General features: G+C 38.7%; 1 protein-coding gene across 1 annotated transcript in view; it reads left to right on the plus strand.

Annotated features, from left to right (window-relative positions):
- Positions 1 to 956: 956 nt before the first annotated feature.
- The window catches only part of LOC145984159 (uncharacterized), a 33,766-nt gene continuing 11,537 nt past the window's right edge, over positions 957 to 23,185 (plus strand). Inside the window, exons 1-3 of the mRNA XM_083117687.1 lie at positions 957 to 1,042; positions 17,801 to 17,981; positions 19,721 to 19,799. Coding sequence (XP_082973813.1) covers positions 1,041 to 1,042; positions 17,801 to 17,981; positions 19,721 to 19,799 — 262 coding nt within the window. The 5' untranslated portion in view covers positions 957 to 1,040. The remainder of the gene's footprint in view (positions 1,043 to 17,800; positions 17,982 to 19,720; positions 19,800 to 23,185) is intronic.

Consider the following 23,185-nt stretch of genomic DNA (forward strand, 5'->3'; position numbering starts at 1 on the left):
TTCATGTGGCTTTTCTGTGTAGAGTCAAATAGCTAATTCGCGCTGCGACGCCAAGGGTCCCGGGTTCGAATCCCGCTCGGGCTTGGTTGTTTGTGAATGTTCATTCATCATTTCATCACTCATCCCCATCTTCGCAAATTAGTCAAGAGGCACAAAACGCGAAGTAAAATAAACTAAATCAATCAATCAATCAAATAACTAATAGTTTATTTTCACTAAATTATCATTAACATTAGCTGGTAGAACAGCCACAGGCTGAACCTCGCCCTTTAATAAAGAAAAATTGAAACATTAAAAGCTTATTCCTGAATACGGTACAGTATTACACGCATACTAGTTATCGATTTATATGTAGAATGATAGGAGGATATCAAAATGTAAATTTGCTTTTAGCGTCTTATGTAATTGTGCTTTTTGTTATTTTGCGTCGCTTTTCTACCCCTTTGGGCTAATTGGAACAATGAGGATAAATTGAGTAGATAATACTGACAAAGGGATACTTGCAATACCCGATGGCGTAGTGGTATCGTCGTCGCCTTGCAGTCAAGGGGTCCCGGGTTCGATACCCGGTCGAGGCACAAGTGGTTAGGATCCCACTTAGAACTCAAACAAGGCCAGAACTTGAATCTGAAACCTTAGATAGCGAGTTCGTGAACCGACCACTCAATGCACTTGTTCACTGTAGTGACTTTTATGCAAAAAAAAATACCGTGTAAAGTCATTGTAATGGCACTATTACCACGTTAAGGCATTAGCACTCAAGATATAATCGAATTGTTAATTAATTTTCCTATTGGTGATGCATACAACTCTCCAGACATTGGTATAATTTTGGTTATATGCTCAACGCATATTTTATGCCACAAGTTACCCTTGCCAACTAGATACGGCTTTGCACAGAAATTTTGGGGAAATAAGATTCTTGGAGTTGGCACCACTGTCGAAGTTGGCAGAGACGTTCCAGGGTTGTGGACGTATCAATAACCCAGAGCTCCAGAACAAGTAGGCCTACATTTGAAGACCCAACACACAAAACCAAAATGTAAGTACTTAATGTTCAATACGCTTCTCATATTACCATGCTTGAATCTTCTGGGGGTAGCAAGAAGTAAAAATCGTCGATTCTAGCACTTTATCTTCGCTTGTAGTTTCTATTCTCTATCGCTAGCGCGTTGCTGCTACCAACTCTATTTTAGAATTATAAGTTTGCGGAAGAAGCGTGTCGATCAATTACTGCTTCTCGAGTATCACGGTGTGGTTAACAAATCAGCGAGCTTGTAATTTGAGGATTTCATTGCGTGAAGTTCGAACTGAAAATTCCCGTAACTTTCAGTACAGCGTTTGTTTGTACGCATTGCGGTGCTTGAAACGGTTTCATTTCTTTGAGCTGTGACTCACCGCTGACGAAATTCTCCTAGGATTAGCCTTTCTATCTGGGAGTTACTACTTCGGTTTTTTCGTTCTTGTAATTTGAGTTGAACTAGCATTGAAACTTATTTACACATAATCCATTTCTTTCTTACGTATCTTCCGATGTATAGCGGGAGAGCGTAATTGATCCCATCTTTAGGCAGACAGGAGGCTAGACTGAGTGGTGCTAATGCGCTGGATCAGTAGGTCGATAGTTCGAATCCACGTCAGAGTAAAAGCATAAGCATTGCAGTTGTGCATGAACACGACTGATGATACTCTTTAGGAACGTAATTGCATTAAAGGGACACTGAACGATACAGTTTATGTAGGGCTAAAGTTTCCTTGCTTTTCTTTACACACCGCTATACGCTTCGTCTATCCTTGAAGTCGTCTTCTTCTGTTAAACGCGTGTCACTTTTCTCGAAAAACTATTCTAAATTTAGAATACTTCTAAATTCAGAATAAGTAAATGTGTTCATAATTCCATTTAGATTGATTGATAGTGTTACCAGATTACAAACTTTAAAAAGGAAAACATTTTTTGATCTCCCAAAAGATTTTACGGAAGCGTTATACTACTCGACAACTCTTTTAATGGCACAACGAGAAAATATAATTTATGCAACAAAACTCTTACAATACCAATTACAAAAATATTAGTGCAGTGTTTCAGGTCAAAACCTATTGTATAATTTGCAATCAAAATGTATGTATGGAATATGGATAGCATTTCATTGCCTTTTATTTAAACATTCGGTATTTCAAAAATTCAATAATTATCGAAGGAAGCATACTCTTACCTATTATTAGAAACTTCTTGAGGCTCACCACGAACCGCGGTAGATGTCGCAAGTGCTTTGAGATCAAAACGTCGCGTGACGTGGCGGTGACAACAGAAGAGACGCTAATATCCAACAATTTTTCTTGGAAGAAAAGTGTCTTGTGTTTGCGCTTGCAACTGTGTGTTCGATTTCTTTACTTTGAAATTGAACACTGAAACAATATTAACAATTATTTACAAATATAAAACTTTGTTACGAATCTTGAAGTAGAAGGAGTTGTCTATACCCCAGAAAGAGGACATTTTCCAATTTTCCTAAAAACCTGCCCGGACCATTTTTAGGGCCCGAAGTAGAGAGCTAAAAGACGACGTCTGGTAACCTTATTGATTCATTTGGTTTATCATACTTCGCATGTCTGCCACTTTTGGCTAATCGCGAAGATGAGGTTGAGTGATACAATAAAATTGATCAAGGGACACTCACAAGTACCCATGCCGGAATACGAACCCGGGACCTCTGGCGTCGTATCGCGCTGCGATTGCCACGGAGGCCGGCGAATTCCATTCCAGGGAAATCCTTACTAAGATTCCATTCTCCGCTGTATAAATGTCAGTAATAGAAGGACGAGGCCTCTGAATTAATTTATTTATTAAACACTACAGGTAAATGCCCAGTTACAGTGCTTTGAGGTTAAATTCTGAGTTAAGTTCACATACATGTTGACAAAACTAAAGCAATTAAGAATTGGAAATAGAAAACAAAAACAATAAGAGAAGAAACTATAAGAAGGAACAGAATAATCGTTACATAACAACAATATATAATACAAGGGTGGTAGGGTGGTATATCATAAAGTATACAACATATTTGGTTACGATGCTATTATACAGGGTTCACATAATATGTTTGCTTTCAGGTCTAAATAGATCAATGTCAGGGGCATTATTAGAGACTAAATTGTACAGTCACGGACACTGTTGGGTTGTAAGGATTCCATTCAAAATCAATGTATTCATTACAACCCGGCAGTGTCCGTGACTGTACAACACGCACATCCTCCTCATGGGATCCGTTTCGGCCATCCTGGTTCTACCTCGTGGAATTTGGAAGAGGTCATTTCTGGGTCTTAATTTTCAGTATGGAACATAAAAGTTTAATTTTGCGAGAAGTGCGGAGGAGTCTGTTTTTCCATTGACAAGTTTGGAAAGGAAGGTTAACTGTTGCATCTGTCTTCCTTTTTCAACGGACGGAACACTCAGCATGTTGCGTAAGATGTCACCCGAAGTGAATTTTGGATAAATGCCATCTAATTTATATACTAAATACCTTAAGAATTTATTTTGGAGTTTCTCTATTTTCTCGATTTCCTTTATAAATAACGGGTCCCGAACGACTGAGGCATATTCAAGTTTTGATCTGACAAACGTATAGTAAAGTAGGAAGAAGGTTTCTGTTTTCTTAAACTGGCTACCAATTCTCATTACAAATCCTAGGTTCCTGTGCGCTTCACTGAGGATGCGCGCAGTGTGTGTCTGGAAATTTAAAGCTTTGTAAAATGTGACTCCAAGGTCAGTTACAGTATTCTCTCTTAAGATTTCAACGTCGGAAATGTTATACGAGTATTGGACGGGATGTTACGTGTGAATTATACTACTTTGCATTTCTTGAGATTAACCTTGTTGTTCTTGCACCAATCAAGTACTTCGTTAAGTTCGTCTTGTAATTTCGTGCAGTCGTGATCGCTTTTAGTGTGTTTGAAAATTTTGACATCGTCAGCAAAGATTAACTTTTCGGGAGTTTTTTAGTGCGTCGGGTAAATCATTAATGAAAATCAAGTACAGCAGGGGACCTAGGTTTGAACCTTGTGGGACACCAGAGATGGCTATGTAATAGGAGGACCTTAGTCCTTTGTGCATGACATATTGTCGTCTATTCCGTAAATATGAAGCAAGTAGTTTTATAAGTTGCGGGGAGAGGCAGATGTAGGCTAGTTTCTGAATTAAAGTATCGTGGTGTACCGTGTCGAAGGCCTTTGAGAAGTCCGTGTATATTACATGACTTGTCCTTTATCTTCAATTGTTGACGAAACGTAATTTGTTAATTCGACGAGATTAGTCACAGTTGAACGGTTTTGTACAAATCCATGCTGGTGTGGAGAAAGGATAGGTTTGACATGCGAGTAAATGTGATTGTGGATTGAATAATGAAACAATAATCTAGACAACAGCGAATGAAAACGGCACGGTGATTCATCTAGCTAGGGAATTCTGAACAGATACACTGTTTCTGAATTTGAAATATCAGCCAAATTGCTCCAGTCGGTAAGACGAGAGACATGGATTCGATTCCCGGGTGCGAATTTCTCCTGCGTAAGTGGCTCCGTGGCTCGCCACCCGTTCACCCAGTGTGCACCTTGTGGTGAAGGTGGTAAAATGTCCGGAACGTGGTGCTGATCACACCATCCACGCTGTGATCGAGCTCAGGAATGACAAAAATTTTGTTTTGGGTTCACTTACCGCTCAAATAGGCTAATCGAGACTGGGCTTACGGTTTAAAGCTGAATCCGAACCACTATGCAATGTGACACCGTCGAGTGATCGAACTCGGACAACGTTCCACTATGCTATCGCGGAATCTCGGAGAGAGAATGTATAGAGCTTTACACAGCTTTCGGCAGAGGAATTTAACCGTTGACATGCGAATGTAGCGCAAACCACACCCTTCGTTGTATGACGTCACGAACACTAAGACAACCAAACTGGTAAAACAGAGCTGTGCACGTCAGGCACTTGTGCGATTTCCGATTTTGCTATGTGTACATTTTGAGTAGGTGGGTTTCATCTATCTAGTATTTCTACACTTTCCTTTCCTTTACTCCATACTTGTCATCTTCACGATTAGCCAAAAGTGGCAGAAAAGCGAGGTAAACTCAGGCTCGTAGCCAGGCAGTGAAGAGTAAAAACGTAGAGTAGATATTATTTTGCTCACAACTTTGGTGAAGGATAAATTCACAGAACATGAACAACAGCTAATACATTTGTTCATCTTATTTATAAGAAGTCTAAATAGCGGCAAATATTTAGAAGATTCTCTTCTCTAGACCCTACAAGGTTCTTTCACAGGGCAGCTTCTTTATCTGTACCTTCGCTGTCCCTGTTGCGACCTCCCGTTTAGATAGAAATCTGTCACTTTGATATGCAAATTACCTCGGCATCTGCGTCAAAGGTCAACAGCTCCCACGTTATCGGAACGAAGGGGAGTTTTATTGCTTCGGCAGGGGATTTAATGTAATGTAGGCACTATGATTGAATATTGTGCATTTTTCTCTTGTTTGATATTAATGTCTGTATCATCAAAAGTAGTATGGAGTGTGCAGCAAGGGATGATTTCAGTACCAGTCAACACTTCAAAAATCAATGTTTTAAAAGATATAGACAAAAATGTAGTATTTGTATGATATTTCAAATTTTAATATAACTTATTGACCTCCCACACACATAATTTACCTTCATTTAATACTGTTAAACTTTTGAAAATTGGACTTGGTTTACAAAGCCCCTTCTGATAACCTTTGAGTCCCCCTGGAGATCAATTCTAGCTACGAGCCTGGATAAAATAAACCAAATCAATCAATCAACCATGACGTCATGATAAATCAGACCAAGAAAGTTAAACAAATGAACACCTACTCACTCTAAGCCATGAAAAAAGTGTAAATTTAATCCCCTCCTGTAATCTACTTGCAAACTCCTAATTCGTAGTTATATTCGCTCATCTAAACGTTCAGAGAACCCACATGTCCCACGGACCTTATCTTTAGAATTCTGATTTTTCTCTTGTTTTGCACATTAAATGTAGACCATATATCCTAATTTACTAGTGTCTTTATCATATTAGTTTAATAAGTAGTGTTTTGAACGAAACGAGAGCCTGACGGTAAGTTTCGGTCTCGACTTTTCAGACGTCTTGTCATATTCTTGGTCTCTCCTCATAAGTCTTGATGTGTCTGCCCTCGTCTTGGTCTCGATTTAACGAATTGAATTTCGAGGTTTCCACATAATCCCCACTCAAGTTCTCCCTACGCACCCGTCATGCAAAAGTTGTTCGGTTTGTATACAACACCCCCTTCCAATTCCATTACAACAGCTTCGTAGACCCAAAGAAAAACTCTGAAGAAAGCTGATCGTTTGTTTTGAGGGTGGGAAGGGGGATATCTCCGCTCTGTCGCCTGTAATGGCTGCAGACCGACGTCTGGCTATCGACCCCCATCCCCTCCTTGGGCGTCGTTTCCCTGACACAAATACTATACTCCCTCGCGTTGGTGATCAATCTACAGGAAAATTGAGCAACCAGACAAGCAGAGAAACACAGGCTTAGAAGAAACACCACTCTTAAATGCCAACAAATTCGAGCTGCGTTCGTTGTGCGTAATAACTACAGTCATAGGCGTAAATTGGCGCCACTTGCCTCCCCCCCCAAAAAAAAATTCGGGTTTATTAAAATTTACAAGCTAGTGTAGCTGAGGACCAAAGTAATACAGAGTAATATTTGTAATTTCGCAAACGTCACACTTATTTAGCAAATAATCCTGGACGCTGTTTTTATGGGATGGAAAACTTTTCGAGTATCTTCCCCCAAAGTTAAGCCCCAGGTTTGGTTCTGCCCCCTCAAATTAGGCCCACTTTATTTCTTCCCCCTCAAAATAAGGCATAGTTTGATTCTGCCCCCTCAAAATTAGGCCCAGTTTAATTCTGCCCCTTCAAAATTACGCCGTTTAAATCTCCCCTCTCAAAATTCCGCAGTTTAATTCTGCCCCCTCAAAATTAGGCCCAAGTCTGATTCTTCCCCCTCAAAATTAGGCCTAGTTTAATTCTGCTCCTTCAAAATTAGGCTCAAGTTTAATTCTGTTCCTAAAAAATAGGTCAAGTTTAATTCTGCCCCCTCAAAGTTAGGCCCAGTTCAATTCTGCCCCCTCAAAGTTAGGCCCAGTTTAATTCTGACCCCTCAAAGTTAGGCCCATTCTAATGGACATTTCCACTTTGACATGAAAAACTTTTTGAATCCATTAATTTTACGGATAATGACACAAACATGAGATGTGCAAAATATCTCGGCGATATTCGTTTTGGTTCTCGAAAAACCCGTCTTCAAACACCGCTGAAATTCATCTCCTACGTCACCAATTTGAAAACGTCCTCTGCACAGACTAGGGGTCCTCTGACGTCATCAGTTAGGTTAGATATGCGTGCAGGCAGGGCGAGGCAGGGCTTCTGATCGTCCCGTCAACTTAGCATGAGCCTGAAAGCGAGAACACAGTCACTTGTTACTGTGTAAAACAAGTATCTTGTAACTTTCAGTGCAAAAATGTGTGCTCCATTTCTTGGAGATGAATTATGTCCTAAAAGTATAGCACTATTTACTACAATTCAGCCACTCGGTAGAGGGTTTTCCCATTAGGGTGACAAAGCAAAACTTGTAACAGTCAATGGCTGAACACGTGAACAGCCTTGTTCATTGCGAATACATAGGTTGGTTCTGACTGGCAAGACCTTATTGTTATAGGAATATCTTTTCTGGAATTACAATTATTTTCGTCATAATATTTTCTTCGCAAATTTTAAAATACCAATACGTTTAGAACACACTGGTTTACACGCCGATTTCTGCAATATAAGAGATGATGCGGTATAAAAAGGTACGGGGAGTTTTTAAATTTCCTGCAGTAAATGACAGTTGTCTTCAGTTAATATATATATTGCAAATTCTTGTATTATCCTACTTTTACGTCGTTTTCCGTCACTTTGTTTAACCGCAACGATGAGAACACATGGTTAATTTAGAATGTATCTTCTCTAACATCACATTTCTTTCCACTTTTGGCTAATCGCGACAGAATGACTACAAGCAGTATTCGAAGTCAGGGAGCAGGAGAACCCCCCCCCTTTCACACACACACACTACCACCAGCACAATCTAAATATAACAAAACCTGCCACGATACGAGACGAACTTTTTGGTCTGTTCCATCTCATTTCGAAAACATTCGCTTGTCCCGTCTCCTTTTATGAGATGAGACGAAATGTCTCGTCTCGTGAGCAACACTATCGTTAATAATAGAAGCATCCCCCTAGCTGTCCCCAAAGTCTCGAGCAAACATCCCCCCATGTAACAATTTCTAGTTCAATGAAATGTCACTCACAAGGAAACAGTCATGCCCAGGTTGAGAGTCAAACCTGGAACATGAGACTTCCTCAGATAAATAATGAATTTTGTGTATAATAATTACAACGCCAGTTCATTCGTGGTAATTGTGAATCTGCGGTTTGGTTTGCACTATATAAGCAGGATAATATCCAGTTTTCGAGGGCTCGTAGCGTCGAAACGAGGAGTCAAACCAGGCTCGCAGCCAGGAATTCTTAGTAGGGGGGGGGGCGAAGTCAATCCTAGAGGGGCAAATTTTTAATATATTGTGTTGCATTGACAGATATAGCAAGGTACAGAGAGGCACTTGCCCCCCCCCCTCCAAAAGTAATAAGTAACAGGAAAGGGATGTTATCTTGAAACTCCAACGAACAATAAAAGTTCAAGCAACATCAAGTAACAATATTTCGATAATAACCTTTCGGACTACCAAAGAATACAAAGATAAAGTTCCAACACGTTCAATTTCATATTAGCTAGTAATAGAAAACAAGCACGCAAACTGTATTTTTCAAAGACAGAATATGCATGACGGACATTATTCTTTTTGTACATATGACATGTACTTCCATGTACACTTCATTCAAATCATTTTGGCTCCCAAGGCTGACTTCCGCCGCCCCCTAGCTATGGCTCTGAACGTGGACTATATGAATAGCAGATATTTCGATTGCGAGCGAAGCGAGCAAGAAAATTTTACGAAATGTACATTTATTTGTATAAAATTTGAAATCGAAGGTGCAATTGCCCCTCTGTGCCCCCTGCAAGTGCCCTTAGCCGTCTGGAAGAAAAGTGCAAGGAAGACTTGAAAATTAATTCCATCTCGAGTATCCATTTGTCCTGCTGCTCTTAGATTCTGCTAGTCATGTTTCTTTACTTCAATGTTTGCCCCCCTAGATTGGACTTCCGTCCAAGATTGGGGGACAATGTCCCTGCCCCCCTGTGATTGTAATACTGTTTGTGAGTGTCTCTTCATCAATTTCACGCCATCACTCAGTGGCGATGCTACATAAATGGCAACTAGGGCACTGCCCCACAACAATTTTAACATAAAAAGTTCATCTGAAGAGACGGTCGGTATATACGCGTAAATATTTTTTTTTTGTTTTTCCCTCAACCCCTACGTTGCTGCAACCAGACTTACAGGGTATGCACCCTGTGCGAGGTTAATATATTTCTCCGTCCTGTTGGAGAGAGTTCAATCTCGGCTCTGCCCCGGGGACGTGACGTCACTGACTGATCCAAACATTTACAGCATCGGCAAGGGACGGTCCCCTCACAATGGAAAAGCGCGAAATTCGTAGCCGTCTCTGGGCAGGGAACGAGGTGCCCTGCCCATTCATGTTTGCCTCATTCACCGTTCAGTGTTTCCAACGCTTGGCAGGCAGCTCATTCGTTCTTCCAGCCTGCAGCAATAAGATAGAAAAAAATCCCTCGAATGCTTTTTTTCTTCGCGCTTGTTCCGGCGACCTGAAAAGTTGACATCACTTTTTATTGCACAAACTAGTCCCTCGTATTTTTAAAAAGATCCTTCTTTCTTCCCATTGTAATACGGATTTGGATTTGAGTTAGTGTGTGAGTTTGCGTTGCGTTTCGTCTGTGCGTATTGGTCGCTTATGAAATAATTAGTTTTTCGGGATTTTATAGTTACTGTACGTGTTTATTTATTTGTGTAATTGTGTCTGTGTTCCAGCAACTTGACATGCAGAATATCTTCGTAAGTATAAACGAACTTTTTGGGGGTACATGGCCATTGTAAAATGTAACTGAACTTAACGCTGCATCATCTTCCTAGTTAGTCATTGATATTAGTGGATACTTGGTGAATATGACATTGAATCATGTAGAAACTTTAATATCTACGCCTTTCAATTCATTGACAATGGAAGAGAAACTGCAGTGTAACATTTTTCTAATCATTCCAGTATCTACCCAAAGTTTAGTTACTGCAAGCGTATAGGGTTCCGACGTCAATATTCGAGTTTTTTTTTTATTCATGTAATTTGTTCCATACGTTGCTGATTTTTCGTATTCCTACGTAGTGAGTATTTAATGCTCTTTGGAGAGATATCTTGATCAGAATGTTAATTTTATTCCAAATTGTTCGAACAATTTACTTACTCCATATCAAGGAACTCCCCTCAAAAACCTTAAAGAGGAATATAGAGGTAAACTGCCCCCCCCCTTCCCCACCCAAAAGAAAAATGTGCCCTGCCTGACTGAAAAGGCACGCGCCGCCCCTGCCATCACTCATTGTCACGATTAGCTGGATGTGGCAGAAAAGCAACGCTAAGTAACAAAAATCAAACATCCACTCCCTCTCTCTATCACATGAATCGCTATTACCAAAAGGAAGAATTGGGAACCAAAAAATTATGCAGTTTAAACCTCATAGCAACACATCCAAGAAATACATCCAAACACATTAGGCACCTTTAATACAAGACTACTCAAATTGTCACAACTGTTCTATATACTGAAAATTGCGAAATCATTTCCCGAAGTCTGAAACTGGAAGGGAATTCTTCTCCCCAATCCTGATACGACATTATACGGAATCTACCTTCATAAATCACAAAATCAATAAATGTTTTTGTTATGTTGCTAGAGTAATACAGAATATAATTGTAAAGATTAGTGAGAATTCCAGGTAGGAATATGTTCTGTATTTTTCACAGGGGGGGGGGGCAGTTGTTCCCCTGCCCCCCTCTAGCTACGGGCCTGAGTCAAACAAACAAAAACAAAAAAAAATCATTCAGAAAAGTTTTTTTTCTTTCTTTGTATTTATAATATCTATGCACTATGAAAGTTTGCACGTTAAGCCTTTGCATACGTTGTTAATTCTATATTTTTTCGAGACTTGAGACGAGAACGAGAATTGCCCTCCGAAACCGAGACTGTCAATGAGACATTTACAAATAAACACGAGACAGACATTTACAACTCTCAACGAGAACGAGACCAAGGCTGCCATGTCTCGTCTCGATAGGATCCTTAGTGGTGAAGTTGTGAACCAACCAATTAATGCGTTCGGGGCTTTTTTCGCAGTAGAAATTCAACATATATCGTAGCATTTCAGTATGGGATATAATGTTATACACATGGGCGTTTGTATATAGTTCACGTAAGGGGGGTTCAACTTTTGGTATGATTGGGGTTTCTTTATTTCGTAAGTGAAGCTGGCCGGAAGCTTGTTGAAGATGACTCGAGGGGGAAAAAAACCTGATTTGACAGTCTCAATGCAGTTTTTTATCGCAGAAATTCTGAAACTATTAGGAAATTGCAGACATTTGGTTTACAGTCCCATCTGGTGTGTGGAATTACGTAATTTCCTTCCCATCCGTATTCCGTCTTCTAATTTAAGAGAATGAAATAAGTCCGAAGAAATTTTATGAACAAGCAGATATAACAGGTAATGTGGTAACTTTACTGAACCAAAAGGGGAGGGGACCCGTTAAACCCCCCCTTAAATACGTTCATGGTTATACACATTATTTCCTTGTAATAATTATACATAAACTAAGTATTGATATATATATATATAGTGTGCAACTGATGTAATCTTCTCAGTGTATTTTCTCTTATCTGCACAAAAATATTTGAGTATAATTTGCGCAACAAAAATGAAACTCAAACTGAAATTGCTTTATGGAAAAGAAAGTAAAATAGGCTTTATAAATAAAGTGAAGAATGTGAAAATTCTTATTATGCGCTACATAGGTTACGGTAAATTTCGATAGATATAAGTTTAAAATATATTTTTGAAAGTTTCGTCAGCAACAAATTTTACAAGCAATATTTTTCGCATGACCTGAGAACACGCACGCAGCAGAACCCTTTCCTTTATCTTGCACGTGAGCAGCAGGGATATTTCATGGAAGAATGATCATTATAAAGCATAGTTTATCTTTCCACTGTCGATTTGTAAAACTGCTGCACGTGTTCGCCATTGGTGTTCGCTCACCGTGGGCTACCCGCAGTAAACCAAGGAATATAGAGATTAGGTAAAGCCATCCGAAGATTGCCGATCTTGCACGAACGCGTGACGTCGCCGGAGAAGCAGTGAGCTCGGCTGAAGCAGACGGCCCCTAGCATTTATATGGGAGATTCAGAGAGCGAAAGTATATTATTACTTTTAGGAGGGGGAAAATAATAATTGTCATCCTCCAAGATGGTATTGAGGCATCCTTTTAATGATTAGTAACATAATTGAAAACGCGCTACTTTTAAAAGGGGGCAAAGTACATGTGAAAAAATGTATTTTGAAAATCCATATTCCTGAAACTTTCTGACCGATGCGCTACAAAGAAAGTTGCGCGTTCTCCTTTAGAATTTCGTCATTTTACAAATCGTAATATAATTTTAACAAAAACGTGGCACGCTAAAGAAGAATTAAAGAGTTAAAAAAAATAATTGATTAATAGACTTAGTTCATTTTACTTCGCTTATCTGTCACATATGGCTAATCGCAAAGGTGAGGATGCGTGATGATATGATGAAATTGAAGAAAGGAAAGTAGACCCATGCTCGGGCGGTGATTCGAACCTGGGGGCACTTGGCATCGTAAAACGCTGTGCTAACCACTTCGCCACGGAGGTCAGCATTACAAGGAAATAAACAGAAATTGGCATCTATGTTTTAATATGCGAGACGTTGTGATGAAAATTATTAATATATCTGAAATATCGGGAGTTGACCTTGCAGTCTCTAAATGTACTTTTAGGGTTACGCAAAACCTTTACTCAAAATTGCTAGTGTAAATTTATAAGCTATTAAAATTTAAAACTTATTCCTGTTCGAAAAGCGAAACTGTCAAGTCAAATTAATATTTCGTAGAAATACATATATTTGTCTTTCATGAGGCCAAGAGAGTATTTAGAGGGGACGCTGGCTTGGGAAGGCTATAGCTCCGGATCTATATCTGCAAAGGGGTTTCCAGTGGGAAAACATTCCTATGAAATAGTCCAGAAGAATGGGCGAAATGATTTTTTTTAAATGGCTCAAGAATACAAAGATATAAGTGGATATTTGACAAGCTTAGTCTAAAACTTACAACTGAAGTCGTACGTGTGTGTGTGTGGGGGGGGGGGGGTGGCTACGTGAGGTAACACAGTGGAATATGATTCACAATACTAAAATTAAAATAAATATGTGGGAACAATAGAAATCAAAATATGTTGTAGCTAGTGACAGCGCAATAGTAAAGATGGAGGGGTAAATCATATTTTCCCGGGCAATCATTTTTATTATTCCGTTACATATGACACAAAAATGCATATTTTGGCTAAGAGAGCATTCATTCATTTATTTATTTTGTCGTTTTACTGGGGGCAGAGAGAAAGAGAGAAATTGTCGAACGAGAATAGGGGGCCTTCCTCCCCCCCCCCCCGTAGTGTGGTCACTGCCTATGGCTATGCTGGAGAAGAATGCACCAATTAATACGCTATTAAATAAAACAGATACTTTTAAAACTGGCACAACCAAATCATCACTCAAAACTTTGATTTTCAGTTGATCTGTGCAGCTTATTTCTTTTTTAATAAATCGCTCCAATGCCCAGCCCGATACTGCCGAAATATTCACTTTAGAGAGAGAGACCTTTGATCTCTTCGTCTTTCGACCCGAACTACTCGTAGCACAACACGAAGTTCCGCTGTCGTCAATGTCTTTAGCTTTGGGACCGAACTGGAACTAGTGGTAGACTTCGTTACTTTACGGTATTTAGTTCATTTCATTTTCGAATCACTAGATCTTATAAAGCAACCAATGAACACTGACTGATCACTAATCGACTGTTGAATTGTCACACTTACCTCTGAAGTCTCCACCTATTCTGTTTTATAGATCAACCGGGAAATTGAAGCCGCGTATTAATATCCTCATTATATTCTAGAACGTTTCGCAGATAAAACGATTCGTAAATATTGCCAGTAGTTCGACTCCTTCTCTTTTTAAAGGACGTTTCCCCTCGCGCTTTCCAGAGATTAAAAAATTACAATGAATCCGAATCGCCCTACCTGCGGCGCTACCTTTGTTGTGCACCTTCCAAATGCTGACAAGTCTCTTCTACATAGTGTTCAAATTCGCTACGACAACACCGAAAGCGTAAGAAAAGTTTACGTGCAATATTATCAACAACAGGGTTATAGAACATTCTCCGTCTTGCCTTGATAAGTATTTCTCTCCTAAAATTATCGTCACATTATTCAAGAAGACAAAAACCTAATTTTATCTAGTGTAAAATGAAAACTTTTCTGGTAGGGGGAGTCCACGAGTTACGATCCCCACCTTGGATACGCGCTATAAACAATAACAGGGTTATAGAACATTCTCCGTCTTGCCTCGATAATTATTTATCTTCTTAAATTATCGTCACATTATTGAAGAAGACAAAAACCTAATTTTATCTCATGTAAACTGAAAATTTTCATGGGGGAGGGGGCTCGAGACACCTGATGCCGACCTTGGATACGCTCTATTAACAATAACAGGGTTATAGAACATTCTCCGTCTTGTCTCGATAATTATTCCTCTCCTTAAATTATCATCACATTATTCAAGAAGTCAAAAACCTAATTTTATCAGTGTAAACTGAAAAATTTCCTTGGGGAGCGGGGGAGGGGCCTCGAACCACCTGATCCCTACCTTGGATACGCGCTATTAACAATAACAGGCTTATAAAACATTCTCCGTCTTGCCTAGATAATTATCTCTCTCAAATTATCACCATATTATTCAAGAAGCCAAAAACCTAATTTTATCTAGCGTAAACTGAAAATTTTCTGAAGGGGGGTGAACCCCCTGATTCCCACCTTGGATACGAGCTGTTACCAATAACAGGGTTATAGAATATTCTCCGTCTTTCCTCGATAATTATTTCTCTCCTTAAATTAACGTCACATTATTTTATTTGACACGACAAGAAACAAAAAATCTCATCTTATCTAGTGTAAACCGAAAACTTTCGGGGGGGGCTTGAGCCCCCTAAACCTAATTTTATCTAGCGTAAACTGAAAATTTTCTGAAGGGGGCTTGAGCCCCCTGATTCCCACCTTGGATACGAGCTGTTACCAATAACAGGGTTATAGAATATTCTCCGTCTTTCCTCGATAATTATTTCTCTCCTTAAATTAACGTCACATTATTTTATTTGACACGACAAGAAACAAAAAATCTCATTTTATCTAGTGTAAACCCAATACTTTCGGGGAGGCTTGAGCCCCCTAAGCCCCCCATTGGATACGTGCCTGGGAAGCAGTCACGTTTGTTACACCCTTACATTTACATACAATATTATAAAGTTCTGCTTTTAGATCTCGCACAATGCCTTTTTCACAAAAATGGGCAATCTCGCATTTTTTTATATCAATCAATATTTTAGATTTCTTCCGTTAGTTTTCTGATAACAGTTTTCACAGATTTCCATAGCATTTAGGCATGATTTCAGTTGACAAGAACAAAATAATCTTATTTCAAAACATAGAGCAAAAAGAAATCCAACGCGCTTAAGTTAAAACTCCCTTACATTGGAAGCCTGGAGAGAACAAAACAGGGGTTCCTTCGTAACACGATTTCTTGAAAACCATTTTACACATTTGAATCAAGTTTGTGATAAATTGATTAGAAAGGATGAATCTTAACAGTAAAAGTTGTAACTTTTCCCTTGCTACTATATTTTAGAAGATATTCGTTGTCAAATTTCTCAATATTTGCATAAGGAACCAGCCTTTTCAGTGCCGAGTGTTTCGATGATGATGTCATGCATCCACGGACAACTGCGCATACGATCTGCGCCGCCGAACGAGCACCCCCTGGCAGTAAACTGGACGCTCGAAGCAGACGACAAACGAGCTCTTTCTAAGTCGTGACGTATTAACATGGCGGGGCGGGTTTTCAGCGCAACGCTAGCCTCGCAACTTTGGAAGTCTCGTTTTTGCCTTAAACTGGACGCAGAGAAACGCGAGAACTTGCAGGGGTCACTTTTCCGGGGTGCAGTATTTAAAATTGTTGTAAAAAAATTGAATGGTAGTTTAATTCTGCCCCCTCAAAATTAGGCCCAGTTTAATTCTGACCCCTCGAAGTTAGGTCCGAAGTTACGCCCATGACTACAGTAATAAGAATTAAGGATAGGGTCTAGTTCGATAAGTTTCTTCTTATTCCAGCCGACCTCCTTGGTGGACTGGTTAGCATAGCACGCTTCGACGAAAGGGGTCGTGGGTTCGAATCCCGGCCTGGCTATGGGTGGTGTTTGTCTCTCTTCATCAATTTCACCATATAATCACGTCCCATCTTCGCAATTAGCCAAAAGTGGCAGAAAAGCGAAGCAAAATAAACTACACAGATCAATCAATCATTTGTTACGTACTTCAAGTTTTTCAATTAGGCCTATATACTTATTTCTCTAGCTTTAACAATATCTGATTCATATCAAGGTTACCGTCAGACCGGGATTTACATCTGGGAATAACAATATCGCAAGCCCCCCTCTCCTCGCACTCTTTTCAAACTTCTAGGGCAAGTTGTGTCAGATGGTTAGCTATATTTTAATTTTTTTTTTTTTGCCACATTTCAAATGTCTCATCTTATTCATTCTGTGACTTTAAAAAGTATACTCCCTATAGTAGAGAACCCTTTGGAGATATATCCGCGAGAAGGTAGCTCCCCTCCCCCCCCCCCTAAATTCGGACCTCGTTTCCGTGATTTCATCCTTTGTATAGAATATGTGTACAAACCATCCTACGACGCTCCAAAGATCCTAAGTTCGACTCCATGAAGTTTCATTGTGTTGTTTCTTCATATATTTGCCCAATTGACCATTCATCCTCATCGTAGCGATTAACCAAGAGACAGATAAGTGGTTTAAAATAAACAAGTCACAAACACTGACAAATATATAACATAACACGCTGTCCAAATATTTTTTGTTTGTATTTTAACTTCATTTTTCTACCACCATAAGTTAATCGCACAATGATTAAATGAGAAAGTCGAAAAAACAAACACAAGGGAACATCCGAGCTCCGTCCAAAAATGTAGAACTTCCATAGGAAATTCAGCAATTTGTAAAATTTGATTTTTTTTAAAAAAAAAGTGCATTAAATTTGTAAATTTTACTTTGTATAAAATGTGTGTACAATTTTAGAAAATTTGTAAATTTTATTAAATTTTGTAGAATTTGTAAAAATGGCAAAATTTATAAAATTTGTAAAAATTGCAAAATTTATAAAATATATAAAATTTGCAAAAAATTGTAAAATTTATAAAATTTGCAAAAATTTGTAAAATTTATAAAATTTATAAAATTTGTAAAATTTATAAAATTAAATCGTTCAAATGTATCACTTTTTCTCGAAGTATTTACCTTTCACTATAAAATGCCAATCACTGGTACATCTTTAAGACAGGTCAGAAGCAGCTCCGGCCGCAACTCCAGCAGGAGGTGATGGACAACCACTGGGGGAGGATGGGGAGCCCCGCCCCAAAACTACGCAGGAGATCGCCATGGAGATGAGAAAAGTGATGGCCGAGCGGCAGAAGGCGGCGGCAACTATGAGACTCCAACAGACGCAAGCGCAAGTTGATCAGGTGAGGTTGTCGTAGATAAACACACAGTCTCATTCATATTTCTTGGAAGTTGAACTGTCTTAAGTTACGTTACATTATGTTCAGTGACGGTGCCCTTGGTGGTGCGGATGGACAGTTGCACACCCAAAATTTCTTCTGTCGACACAACTTAGTAATATTCAAATGTAAATGTTTATGCTTTACAAATATAGGAATGCTTCAAGATAAGTACAAGGAGCGGCTGAAGAGTTCTCGACTCGACCACATTTTCATTCCAAAGGTCAACACACTTGGCACATCGTGTCTCAAGTGTTTTTAACCCTTCCAAAATAATTGTTTTTGTCTGATCTGCAAAAAATTGCTCTGTTGCTGCTCTCCACTCTGAATCCTTGCAAAATTTATGATGTTTTAGTTTCTTTTAAGATTAGTAGTGACTAGGTCAGACAGCAAGGTGGATGGTCTGTACACTGACAAATCAGCCAATGTCAGTGCACAGTGTTGTGTGAAGGAGCATTGTCTTGCAAAAACCCAATACCTTTCAACATTCTTTTTCGCATGGTTCCTTTTAATGCCTTAAAACATTGAAAATATATGGTTTTGCAAATTGGCACATTACACTTTGAAATAACACTCTTTACAGTGACAATGACAAAATTACATATATATTTTCGTAAGGGGATCGGGACGAGAACTTTTCAGCTATTATGGTTGTCACTCCATGCATATTTTACAGCATAACACTATACTATTGGGTATGTATGTGGATTATACAATGGATAATGTCCAAACACTTCACGTCGTGTAACCAAAGCAATTTGCCCATCTGAATGGCTATGTAGAGGGGGTTATTGCCCCCTCTTCCCCCACACACTCAATTTCCAAATATAATAGGACAACACTCCCTAAATAGGAGACAAATACTTCGTAATGCTATTTTCGTAGGTTTTTCTACAATTACTATTTCCACAAGCCTAAGATAACTTTTAACGGACCTCGATCTTAGTATTCGTTAATAGCATTTTCTAAATACTTTCGAACACACGACTTGAGTACAAAAGATAAGCTTTTAATTTTTAAAGTGGACTGCTATATGCAAAATTATTATCCCACAATTTCCATGTACTTCACCTCCATTGAGAAAACGTAGCAAAGTCCTGATTACCTTACTTCATTACAAATCTTTATTTTCTTTTTACACATAAAGAAATTCAAAGCCATGAGTTTTCTTTAGTAAAACACGGTATTATTTCATGCAAACCTCTACAAAAATGAAGCGAAGTAATAATGTTATGAAATTTGGTAAGATTGTTTGATTTGTTGTTTAAGTAGACTTAAAATGTCCATTTTGTGCAAAGATAGGCTAATCGGGACTGACGTACAGTTAAAAGTGGGATCCGAACCACCGTCCATATGCCGGGTATCGAACCAGGAAAATGTGGTTAAATAAGTACAAATGGTTTGTTTAAACTTGTGACTTTTCTCTTTTAGATGGTGTACATAATATATGAGAAAAATTAGATCTTTCTTCGACTTTGTGCAATAAATAATTCAGTTATCCCATCATTTATAAATAAACAAGGACTCGATTGTAGACAATTTAATAAATGAATTCCCGTGTTGAATCTAAATTATGGTTTCGACTGTTCATATTTTAGGCCAAGGTACTTTAGTGTTAGTCTACTCTTTCTTCTCCATCTTCTTTAGATTAATTGGCATTTTGAATGTTGCACTTGTATAACTCTACTTCTCTTTTACCGTAGGTGAAAGAAATTATGATAGAAAATGTGGACAAGGTGCTGGAAAGAGATCAAAAACTATCCGAATTGGATGAAAGAGCAGGTACGTTCTCCATACATATTTTGCGGTGTTAATATGAGTACAGTCGCATTCATAGGTAATGCCAGGCAAATTGTCCATTATTTTTTTTTATTCTTCTTAAATCTTAAGTAAGCATTTTATTGAATGTTATCGTACAGATGCAAAAGTTGTCAACTGCTTTGGGTTGGCGTTTTTGTGTAAATTCTTGACACTTGTCTTGTGTAAAATGAATATGATGCTGGATATAGGCATAAACAGTACTTAAACATCTTGTGCTGTTAGAGGAGGCTCCTTGAGGAGCCTTCTTGCTTGATTTGATTTATTTTACTTCGTTTTTCCTGCCACTTTTGATTAATCACGAAGATGAGAATGAGAGATGAGAAGATGAAATTGATGAAGGGACGCTCACAAAAAAACACCCATGACCAAGCCAGGATTCGAACCTGGAACTCTGCCATTGTGATTTGCTGTGCCAACCACTCTGCCATGGAGGTGCATCCTTCTTGCTGACAGTGGTTGGTGTGACCAAAGCAATGTAGGGAAACGAAATGACTGAAGTTAACGTAAGAAGTGTCAGCAAAAAGAATATATCAGCTGATAACGCACTAGCTTTGTAGTAAAATCAAAGGTCCGCTGTAGGTTCGATCCCCATTCTTGTCAAAAAGAAATTGTTTTATAATATGTATAGGCAAAAGCATTAGAATGAATGAATTAATTGACATTTTTGGGTTGCACATATCACATATGCCCATTTTGTACCCTTCAAACTGTACTACAGAAAATCCTCTTTTACAAAAACCATGCCTTAAAGTTAAAAAACATGTAAAGAGCCTCTTGAATGAGGTTACAACTGCAAGGTTGCAAAGGGACCTGCACAGGACGTAAACAATACATTAATAATGTAAGCAAGGATGTATTTAGGAGGGGTCCAGGAGGTCCGGACCCCCCTCCCTCCCGAAAAACTTGCCAAGTATTAAAATCAAATAATCAGAATATAATTGTTTAGAATTTGTTATTTAATCGATGGTTATTTATGTCCGCTGAACTTATTGGAAGGGAAGGAATTTGGCTCATACGGCTTTGAAGGACAATACTAAAGATTTATCTACACTACTAACAACACTTAATACTAACATGCATAAGATATTGTTAACAACTTTACTTTTCGTCAATTGTAATATGCAATTAAAAGTGATCGTGTAATTTTTTTGCCTATTACAATTAGATCTAAGTACTTTTTTGTTATTCAATAAATATTCAATTCTTTATATATTTGATTTTAATTTCCGTACCAGGGCAGTTTGTATACAAATTTTGGCGATCTTAACTACACGTTAGCTAGATAATGAATACATGCTGCTATATATCTACTATTTTACCATCTTCTTACCTATTCGTGTAATAATAACAATGCAATATTAATTAATTTACATATTTAATTGATATTATTTTAATTTTATTTAATAGAATTACTCTAATTATTATTATTATTATTATTATTATTATTATTATTATTATTATTATTATTACTATTATTATTGAGGCACTTGGTCAGACCCCCCTCCGAAATGTGTTTCTAGATACGTGCCTGAAAGTAAGGACTGACTAAAAGCTTCCTCAGAAACAGTGTAAGATTCCAGATCTTCTCCTTCCTGCCTTCTTCTTTGATTGGCACACACCGCCTATGAGCGATTTCTTGCCAGGGGTCCTATTTGGTTTGTTATGAGAAAGTTTGTTTACATTCCAAGTATCTGTTTGTTTATGTTACAATGTTGTGTTTGCGTGCAAAGCTGTACAGTATCCACATGACATCAGACCGTGGTTCGTAGAGTAGAGTCGAAAGGGACATCGGAAATGGAATACCCACACGTTGTAACTGGTTGTATAGAGTATTGCGATGTTGTTGTCGAATTGGGCATTGTAAAAACAAATGTGTGGTTGATTGTATAGGTTCTCCACACTGACAGGAAGTTGCAGGTACGGTATATGAACTGGGATGTATAACAACGTGACCTGTCCGCATTCGCATGGCAAACACTAAAACTGCACGGGGTAGGTTAATGTGTTGAAACCAAGGACGTTTATTGCCGACTTGTGCATGCCATCTATATGTATTGGTATTCAGGAGTTGCTGGGTGCACCAATCGTCCCATTGTTGTTCTACTTTGATTTTTACCCGTGGGAGGAGGTCAGTGTACGGCAGGCGCATCGGGGTAACAGTTTCTTTCGTTCTTGCTTGTTTAGCCATTACATCAACGCGATCTTGATATTTATTAAGGTCACTATGGGCGCGAATATATGTGAAGGTCGCTGACAGACCCTGACGTTGAATGTCTAGCATGATTCGGAGAATAAGATAGGGAAATACCGTTAATTTATATGCTGCCCGACCTGTTCGTGCTAACGTTTGTAGTACACTCAATGCGTCCGTAAGAATTAAAGAATGATCGACTCGGAACTGCAGGGCGAATTGTAGTGCTTTATAGATAGCATAACATTCCGCCGAGAAGATCGACATATCGGATGGGAGGGAAAATTGTCGGGTGATGTTATGAGATGGTACGTAAAAAGCGCATCCCACACCGTCTGTAGACTTCGATCCGTCAGTATAAATAAAGGTCGATGTGGGCCACAATTCTCTATAATTTTCATGTCTGCCATGATCTTCATATTGTATCTCTACTCGGGGTTCTGTGGGAATATTCAGTTGATATAAAAGCGGGTCCGGATGGGTAAAAGTTTGGTGGTAAGCTTCAGGGTCTATATTGTAACATTGTAAGAAGAAAAAACGTTTAGTGGGGGGAGGGGGCTGAACCATTGTCGTTGAATCGCAAATGTTTTATTAAAGGGATGAGCGTGTCGCGCCCACGATTTGAACAAATATTGCACGGTGAGTTTGATGCGTCGGTGTGACAAAGAGGATTCATTGCTTTCTAAATATACACTAACATTGGGACTGGACGGCATGAGTCCTAGACATGTTCGTAAGGCTCGTCGTTGTAATACGTCTATAGACGTAAGAAGTTTTGGATTGGCCCCACCATATGCTGGTGCTGCATAATCAAACAATGCACGAAAACAATTTTTATAAAATAATAGCATTGTATGGGGGTGTCCTCCCCACTTGGTCGTGGAAATACAGCGAAGTAAATTAACAATGTTTAACCCCTTTTCCTTGAGATATTTTATATGCCTTGCCCAATTCAGTTTCCTATCAAAGTATACACCCAGGTATTTGACATTGTCGACTACTGGAATGTGCTGTATTTCTGTGATATTGTTAGGGTAACTGCTCATTTTTCTCGAGTTAAAAATTATGATTTTAGATTTCGGAATGGAAATAGTGAGTCCTAAGGTATCTAAGTGATCTGTAAGAATTGTGACTGTTTTCTTTAGGGCGAGTAAGC

Source organism: Lepisma saccharinum, chromosome 1 (assembly GCF_977018435.1).
Source record: "Lepisma saccharinum chromosome 1, izLepSacc3.1, whole genome shotgun sequence".
Taxonomy (NCBI): domain Eukaryota; kingdom Metazoa; phylum Arthropoda; class Insecta; order Zygentoma; family Lepismatidae; genus Lepisma; species Lepisma saccharinum.